The 9,987-nt window shown below is 34.7% G+C and overlaps 1 protein-coding gene across 1 annotated transcript; it reads right to left on the minus strand.

The window, feature by feature from the left end:
• Window positions 1-7,070: 7,070 nt before the first annotated feature.
• On the minus strand, window positions 7,071-9,559 carry LOC144569555 (sugar transport protein 8-like). The gene is made up of 4 exons (XM_078319954.1): window positions 9,353-9,559; window positions 8,808-9,127; window positions 7,888-8,514; window positions 7,071-7,707 (listed from the first exon to the last, which is right to left on the minus strand). Exons 1-4 carry the CDS (start codon window positions 9,480-9,482, stop codon window positions 7,255-7,257), a joined length of 1,530 nt encoding a protein of 509 aa, XP_078176080.1. The 5' UTR covers window positions 9,483-9,559; the 3' UTR covers window positions 7,071-7,254.
• Between the last annotated feature and the right edge of the window lie 428 nt (window positions 9,560-9,987).

The raw sequence follows: 9,987 nt of genomic DNA on the forward strand, positions 1-9,987 counted from the left end.
CTTCAGTCGGAATCGCACATGGTTTGATCAAGACCGCACACGCCCTATACTGGTATCTATGTGATCTGAGAGTTGCTAATCTTATTCTAGTGCTGATCTCTGGGTCGGACTTACAGCACCCTAACTGAGCAAGTACCCGTCGAGTACTTTGTAAGGCTCAGTAGCATTAAGATCAATGATAAGTCCTAATTACTAATATCACAAAAGGGTCAAGATCACTTGGTCGGTCATTCCTCTAACCTTTAGTAATAACAATAATCAAGATTACCCCACTATCGGTGATGGAATGCGACATTCGTCTGCTAAACCACTTCCCAATAGGTTCCTTGACTGTGGTTCGGATACAAGCGGTCAACGGGTCAGTCTATTCTACTTGTACCTAGGATAGCTTATGTTCTTAGGATATTGGTTAACCCCAATTAGGTATGAGTGGATTGCGCACTCCACACATACGAGGTAACTTTAAGCACATAATAAACAAGATCATAAGGCATAAAATCTCAGTAAGAATCCAGATCATAGTGCAAAAAGATAATATAAATGAACAACTAGATTAAACTCATAAGAATTCAAGATTACATGTTTTCACCATAGAATAGGGTTGCTTAGCCGCTCATGGCGGGTTCAACAATAAAAGAAACAAAGTACATAAAGAGGGAGAGCAATAGAGAGATATGGAGGGAGAACACCTATGTTGCCCCTTATCTCATGCATGCCGTCTTCACGCCTTGTTTCTTCCTTCCCTTCTAGTTGAGACTTTGCTATTCCTTAGTGATTTCCGTTTTGCATAGCCTCCACTAGAGTGAAACCCTAGTTCTAAGTGCTCTCAGATGTGTATTGTGTTATGTGATTCGAGAGAGAGAGAGAGTGTGTGTCATTTCCCAGGCGTCCATTTGTTTAAATAGGCCTTGATTGGGAAGTTAGATTTGTAACTGCTGTTATAGCAGTTTCTGCGTGCGGATGCTGGAATAGCATGCGGTTTGGCTGAGATCCGTACAGATGGCATAACCGTCTGCGATAGCGTCTCCGGAATAGCATGCGGTTTAGCTGAGATCTGTGCGGTAGCGCTTCTGGATAGCATGCAGACGACGGCGTCCGTGCGCCTGAGACTGAGGTGTCAGAATTGCGTATTTAAGCCTGTTTTTGATCCAAAATCATTGAAAATATGCAATTCTCTAAAATCAAGTGAAATAACAAAAAGGAATTTGATTCTCTAACAAATAAACAATTGTAACTCGATAAATGACAATAATATAGGCTAAGTGATAGGGAAAATCATGACAAATTTGACCCCTATCAGGTGTGCTGTGGTTTGGTACACAAATCCAGAGAATTCGATATCGATCGTCACATACCGATATAAGCCAGCAACCTGATTTATGATTGCAAACTCCATTGCAAGATTATGCTGAAAAACAGGTCGCATTTGCGCTGCCCGGCTAGGCCCTGCTTGGTGGAGAGCCATATGTGTTTCCTCATTTGTCAATTCTCTTTACCTCTTGCTCTATTCTTCAAGCAGTCTCTCTATCTCTCTCTCTCGCTCTCTTCAAGTCTCTATCTCTATCTCTCTCTCTCGCTCTCTTCAAGTCTCTATCTCTATCTCTCTTTATATATGTATTGTGGTAATTAATTGCATTATTCCTCTTTGAGCAGTATATATAAGAGGGAAGAGTTACTTCTATTTTTTAGTAATTGGAGACTACGCTCTTATTTTGACCTTCTTTTGAGATCCAATTTTAAACGAGTTACTATTTTGAAAACCTATTTATGTCCATCGCCTTCTTTACTTTAATTACAAACAAACTGCATATCATAAAAATACTCGAGTGAACTCTTTCTCATTTAGGGAGACTAATAAAAGTATAAATACTTCCTATATTTGTCAGAGGGCACTCTTTCGTTTTTGCCTCCAATATGTGGTACTTGAAATATCAGTTCATTGGATCTTTTGCTCTTTTTAGATCGAGAATAGCTTATATGTGATGCTAAATATATACTTACATTTGACACCTCTCATTAATGTTATCTTAAATTGTCATCACCCTACTTCTATAAAAATCTAATTTAGACATTTTTTTTACCTAGTTTGCATGGGAGCATGATATCGTCACAATTTATTTTTCTAAATTAAATAAATATATTTTTATTAATAAATAAAGCACCGCGATAACTACATACTACTAGTCAAAGGGATTTACATACTTTTGAGTATCCAATAAATTTATACATATATTCTTTGAGTAGTATTTGCAGCTTTGCAATCTTTAGCAAAGCTCATAATCAAAATTAGAATGTCCTTGTAAATTTCATGTCATTCGATGAATTGTACAAGTTTTTTTTATCAAACTTCATCATTTTTCATGTATAATTTATGTGTACACATTATAAATTATATTTCAATTGCCTAATTTAAAAAATATTATTATTATCAGGATTGTCAAATTAATCCTTTATTACTCGATCACAATTGATCTCCACCCATGAAAATATTGGATATGAGATTTCATGAAATCTCATTATTAATCAATCACAAAGGATATATCCACCTTTAAACTATTATCAAATTAGAGCACTTTTTTGTTTTTAGTTATTTGGAGTCAGAGAGCCAGGACCTATTATTTTTTTTATGGCACTGAAGAAGATTGTGGACTTTCTGGGTTCAGAGAGGACAAAATAATTTTCAAGAGAGTGAAGAAAAACTATGCCCGTATTTTTTTCACTCTCTCTGTATATATATATTGTTATTAAAATATATTTTTTTGAAATTAAATACAAAGAGATAATATAAAATTAATCATAATTTATATATTTTTTTCAAGAAAAAATATGAAGGTCACGCCTTCAGATTTCAGATTCTATTGATCAAGACACTAGAGGAGTCAATTTTACAAAGTTTATTTACAAACTTAAAAGAAACTTAAAAAAAATGAAAAAGAGTATTAAAAGAAAATAACAAAATCCTATCAGTTAATATTGTATTATTTCTAATGTATATCAAACCAATTGCGATACTCTTGCAGTATTTCTCTTACAAGAATTGCTGGCATTTTCTTGCCCTCCTTGAATATTTGTGCACATCTCTCCCTCCACATTACAAAGCACATACATAATTCATATTTTTAGTGGCTATTTTTTATAATAAAGTACTAATTTTAAGAATAAAGAAACATTTTCTAATTTGAGTAATAATTTCTAAATATGTAACGGGAATTGCTTCTATATATTCCAATCAAAACTTCTCTTCCTTCTAATTTCCCCACCAAACTCTCAATAAATCTTATTTTCCAATATAAATTTCATATTCTTTCTCATTCCCCCTTTCTTCCATTTAACAAAAAAAACTCATACCTAACGAATGCATGAAGTCCATATATAAAACTACAAGGACCACTTATTTTACCCTTCTTATTAACTCCACCATTATTTATCTTTTAAGCACGTATGTTGATAATAATACAGTTCAGCACAGTTGTATATAGCATAGTAGGAATAATCGGCCGATACCGATCCGGATCGGCCGATACGGATTGGTATTGGCCTACTCCGATCCGATCCTGAGCCGATCCTCACGTAGCAAAACATAAAGAAAAAAGAAAAAAAAAACCCGATCCTGAGCCAATCCTGCGCCGATACCGATCCGATACCCCGATCCCGTATCGGTATCGGCCGGGACCGATCCCGATCCCGATACCGATAAGTCCTATGGTATATAGTGTGTGCTCAAAGGTTCAATTACAATCAAGTTAAGGGAGCACTCATGTATATATTGGTCGATTACCTACATGCAATTCAAAACAAGCAAATACTTCTCTCCAGGAAATTTAAAGCCATATTAATTAGTACCAATTTGTATTGATAAAATGTCAAACACAGTTTCCGTGCACACAAGTAATTAATGTTAGATGGGTGCTAATTACAAAACCTTTTAATTGATTCTTTGAATCTCGCAATGGATTAAGAGCTGAACTGGTGATCTTTTAGATCTGCTAAGTGTTCGGACATTGTCCCAGAGAAGGTTGGATATCAAATTAATTAAGTATATACAATATGGCAGAGAATTCATAATTAATGCTTGTGGCCTGAACACAATCTGATGCATTTTCTTCTCTGACTGTAGGATGCTGATAGACATATATAATCTTTTCACGAGAGAACCTCGTAAGTCCTAACAGATTGGGAGAGGACTTACATTACATACAGAGAGATTGAGACATTGAAAGGTCGACCGCGCGCACAATTAATAAGCGCACCAAAGTTGGAGGATTATAGTATCTATATATGCAAAGCATGCAAGTAACCAAGTAGCTAGATGTCTTTTATCTTCGTTCTGATGACAATGATCAGTAGCAGCAAATTAATATGCCTAGCGTAGCAGTCATTTTTCTTGACGCAGAGAGAGTGTTGGAACACATTTCCATCTCAGCATAGAGAATCGTTGCTGTTGACAGTATTCGTAAGCAACGGTTCTTAACGTACCGTTGTTGCTGGCTCTATATTTACTGATGGGTTGTCAACAACGTTTGTAGCTATTGAGTATATCTGTAGTGTTGGCAAAATCTACTTAATATTAATTATTTCTAGAGATACAGTAATAATGGCTGTTTCTAGAGGACATAAGAAACGGGTGAATAGGCGCCTTAATCAAAACCTTTTTTTTCTTAAATCTAAATTCTAAAATTCTAAATTAATTCAACCAATCATGCACAACACAGACAATATATAGAATCAAAATGAAAAAAAACATATATATTTGTGATATGTATAAAGTCAAAACAAACATTGTCAGACATCCTCCCAGCCAAATTATATTTCCAATTTAATTCTTGCTGAATGTCTGGATTTATATATAGATCCTCTGAGAGAGAGAGAATGTTACTATCTTTTTTTTTTTTTAAATCTTGACAAGCTGCCAAGTTATATTCATGAAGCAAGAAAAACAGCATCCTGTTTGCTTAATGATCTGATCGGAACCGACTCTCATCCTTCAAAACGAGAAATGGAATTGACGAATTTTGAAATTCTTTGATTGGATCGCACACATGCAGTGATAGAAAAAGATTTCGTTTGAGGCGATTTGGAGAGAAATTTTACATATGGCGAATTCTCATGAAACTAAAATTTGGTGAGAATTCATTTGCAAAATAAACTGGCTCTAATTCATTCCTGTGATATCCTTGTGTACCTTATGCTTCCTTGTTGAGTGGTCTCTACTGAAGCGAAGAAGCAGCAAAGAAGAGGAAGGAGGAGGAAGGGGGTCGGGGGTCCTCTGAGCCAACGATTCCCGGCCAGCTATTCACTTTTTTTATTTAGGGTGTCACTCCATTTGAACTGCTTGATTCGCTACAGGAGTGTTAGTTTTGAGTGAAAAAAATTGAATTAAACCATGGATTTTGCTGATATTTCAATTATATACCACATTAATTGGATTGGTACTTGGAGTGATATGGATCTTTGTGTCTCTTGCCTGAAGCCACAATCTACTTCTCTTCCTCAGCTTTTTCTAGCTATATATTCAAGGTTTCATTTGAAATTTATTTTCTCTGAACTTTTACTAAATTTCTGATATGTTTTATTTGGGAATTAACTTTGACATAAGTTGGAACTTTTTCATATTCTATGAGGAAAATATAAAGTGTAAGTTAGGTTTACAAGTAATAATTGGCATAGGAAATGGAGACTAATTTTCTGATTTGAATATACATTAAATTTAGCTGTAATAAAGTGTATTATCTTTAATAAGATTTCAAAATTACGATTTATATGTTTGTTGGTGACTGAAATATATACAATGAGACCAAGAAAGTGTCTCAAACATCATATGGAGAGAAAAAAAAAATCCAATCAAAGAAAGGTACATACTGCTTGTTTTTTTCTTCTATTTTTCAGTTATTTTCTTAATTAGGTTTGTTTTCCTATTTTGGCTGCAAACCCAGACAAATTATCAGGTCCCACAAACAATGCTAGTTCATGATATCATTGCGTATTTTTTTGCAGTTTATTGGTGGATTGTAGCAGATGTTAAATATATCTATTTTTTTGAAATGGAAAGTAATGTTTAGTGATTTGTGTTGTTATGTATATGAGAGTTGTCTAGTCAGATTGAATGTTACAATTTGGTAGTGGTGATGTTGGTAAATTAAGCTAATGCGTTTAGTTTTGTTGCTTTAATTTGTTGTACCTCCATGCATAATAAAGACGATTTGTTACATTTGTACATATTTTGTGTACATATTTTGGGGAAAAGGGATTGGTTTGTCATCTGTACATGTTAACATTGAGTTGTTTTCTCAGAAAACTTTCTTCCTCATGATAGCTGATGCATGCATTTAACACTTTCAACAGATTCGTACCCGTTTGATTTGTTCTTATTATGCATTAATTAATTTTGATGTATCCAACTTGGCAATATTAATTAAAAGGGCGCAAATACGAAAGCTAAATATGGAAAATAAATTTCATGAGCATGTATGGAGCAAATATGTGAGTATCAAAAATAATTAATGCAAGCCACTTAATTAATGCACTCCGGAAGTTGTGCATTCTATTCTTACCTGTTCAAATCAAACAAATAACGGATAATCATAGAATAAAATAGTATTTATCTAGTCCAAATGAGTAACTAATAAGTAAATAATTTAATTAATAATTTCATCTGTATAATCTTAAAAATATAGCATAAATTATATATTTATTGGTCTTTATTATATATTTATGAAAAAATCAATTATTGATTGGAAATATATATATTGTATATAGAATATTGCATAAATTAATATTAGCTATTATTACAAACATTAATTGTTATATAATAAAATGAATGATTGAAAAATTAAAACAAATAATTTTGTACATAGCTAGATATTATCCTATAAAAGAATAAAGTAATGTATAAAAATAACTCTCACTGCAATTACCTAATAATTAAGTTTGTAAGCGATGTTTTCATCCAATAAGATAACTAAAAGAAATCTTAATTAGTATGAATTTTTATCAAATGGATTTCATTACAATTGAAGGGAACTCTCAGAACACATTTTAGTCATCCACAACCTGATAAAAAAAAATAAAAAAAAAGTTGAGAAAAATTACCACCGTGATGCATTCATTACCACCTTTTTTTTAAACAAAGAAGTTCGCAGATACCAGTATCAGATTTAAAATCTAAAAAAAAAACTTCATACCACAAATAAAAAGAAGGTATGCATAAAATGATGAAGCAAAAAAAAAATTTTAAACATAGAAATTAAATAGAAACTATTGGGCCATCTCAATTTTTGAAGCCTTAATATCGTCCTCGTCATCCATGAATCTCTTCCAAAACCAGTGTTGTTTCCAGACCCTGTCGGTCATCTCATCTATCGGTATGCCCTTGGTCTCAGGCAGGAAGCAGATGACGAATGCACACATGACTATAACCCACGCGGCAAAAAAGAAAAAGACGCCGGCACGCATGGTGCATAGCATCGAGAGGAAGGCCTGAGCTATGAGGAAGGTGAAGAGCATGTTGGAGCTTACTGCGAATGAATAACCAGCTGTCCTAGTCTCTAGAGGGAACGTCTCGCTTGGGATCAGCCAGCCAAGCGGACCCCATGACCAGGCGAAGCTCATCACATAGAAGCATACACAGAACACAACCCCTAATGCAACACTCTTAGGCAGGTTGCCAGTATCTTTCAAATATATTGTGAGAAGAACACCAATGGTAACCTATATACACAAAATGGTTAGAATGGTGAACAGGAGAGAAAAAAATATTTAATTCGAGTTTAAATAAAATATTTTTATAATATATATATATATATTCTTTTTTATTTGGCAAAGTGGAAAATCATTATTGTATTTCTTGTGATATATTGTTGCTGTGTGTTGATACACTTTGAATAATACCTGAGTGAGAAGCATTTGAACGCAAGCCTCTAGGAGAAGCTTCCTCCTTCCAAGCTTATCGACTACCACAACGGAGACAACAGTCGACAAAACATTGATTGTTCCAACAATTGCCGAAGACATCAGCGAGGCATCACTCTTGAACCCAACAGTCTGGAACAAAACTGGGGCGTAGAACATGATTGCATTGATGCCGGTGAATTGTTGAAAGACTTGCATTACTATTGCAATCACCAGCTGAGGCCGAGACTTCCTCTTCATGAGATTTCTATATGGATGCTTCACTTGCCGTGCTATCTCACTGGAGAGTACGAGTTCCTCATACTCAGCAGTCACATTATCGATACCTCTTATTTTCTTTAAAGTATTCATGCCTTCTGTTAGTCTCTGGCGTTCGATTAGGCTTGTTGGGGTCTCAGTGATAAGAAAGGAGCCTGCGCACAGAAGTGCAGCCGGGATTCCAGCAATGCCGAGTGCAATTCTCCAACCGTTAGGATGGACGTTTGCTACAAAGTAGTTGATGATATTTGCGAATAGGATGCCGATTGTGACATTCAACTGGAAAAGGATGTTAAGGGCACCACGGTACTTCACTGGTGCCATCTCTGACAAAAAGAGAGGAGCAGCCTACGATGATAAATAAGTAAGTTGATGTTAAACTTTTTGAGATAGAAATGTGGTTTTGATTAACTAGATTACAGAATCCCTCTTAGTTTTGCAAAAGTATACAAGTATATAATAGGAATATTCAGTTTATTTGCTTTTAGATAATCTATCTGTTACATATGAAAATAGCATAATAAAACATATTAAGAAATTTTCAATACCATCAAGAATAAAATTAATTTCTTATGCATTACCGTAAATCTAATACCAACGCCAAGCAAATTACACCTATATCTAACAAAATAATAACTTGCCTGATTTGCAAATCCAACACCAATGCCAAGCAAAATCCTCCCAAAAATAAGCATTGTAAGGTTTATAGCACCTGCATTCAAGGCAACGCCGACCAAGAAAAGGACAGAGGCCATTTGCATTGTGAGCTTACGGCCATAGTTAGAGCATGTCCTGGAGGCAACGAAGCTCGCCACAAGAGCAGCCAAGTACAAAGAGGAGGTGAACAGCTGGAGGAATTGGTTATCATATTTACAGTAGTTGTTCTCTTTCACATGGTGTTTTTTTGCGTACACTGCCGGGAAGAACTTCAACAAGAAATCATCCATCGATGTAACTCCACCTAATTAATTATTCAAATAAACAGGGAAAAATTTGAGAAAAATCACTTGCTAAATTTGGAAATGTATCATTTCGATCTACCTTATCAGACCAGTACCAGTATTGAACCTTGTCATTGCTGACCAGCTGACCCAGCTTCATAGAGAAACTTTTTTTTTCAAAATAAAAGAAAAGGAAAAAAAAAATGACCAGAAACAAATACACACGGGAATGGGTACGAACTAACCCGAAATGCCGATATCGTAACCAAACATCAATCCACCTGTGGCAGCCACAACTGCGCAAAGAATCACATAGTAAGTAATTTTCCCTCCAAAATCGGGAGCATTGCTATTGGAGATAACAACAGCGGGCATTTTGTTTGTCTTATCTCTCTCACTCCCCTCTGGTAGAAAGAAAAGAAGAAGAACAGTGTAGATCAGAGGGATTAGAAGGGCTTAGGAGCAAAACCAATGAAACTGCTATATTTATAGAGCAAATCAGATACATATGACAGATGGTGACACGCGACGAATACAATTATTTTGTTAAAATCTGCTTAGAGCATTGCTAAATATAGATTATGTGTAAGTTCAGTGTGCTAAATTAAGGGTTTTATCTATATATTCAGACAAGGCAATTTTTCTTTAGAATTAAGAAGTGGCTACTGAGCTATGTCATATCTGAATGATTTTGCTCTGAGGTGCCATTGACCAATAATTATTTTGAATTTTATGATTACATAAATGACTACATAGGAGGTAGCAATGGAGAAGCCTAAACATATATGATCAGGATAAACTTCAGGATTATATCAATAAATCAATCAATTAATTAATATACTAATTATAATGAGAGAGAAAGTTAGATTAAGGATGAGAA

Source organism: Carex rostrata, chromosome 18 (assembly GCF_964058835.1).
Source record: "Carex rostrata chromosome 18, lpCarRost1.2, whole genome shotgun sequence".
Classification (NCBI taxonomy): Eukaryota; Viridiplantae; Streptophyta; class Magnoliopsida; order Poales; family Cyperaceae; genus Carex; species Carex rostrata.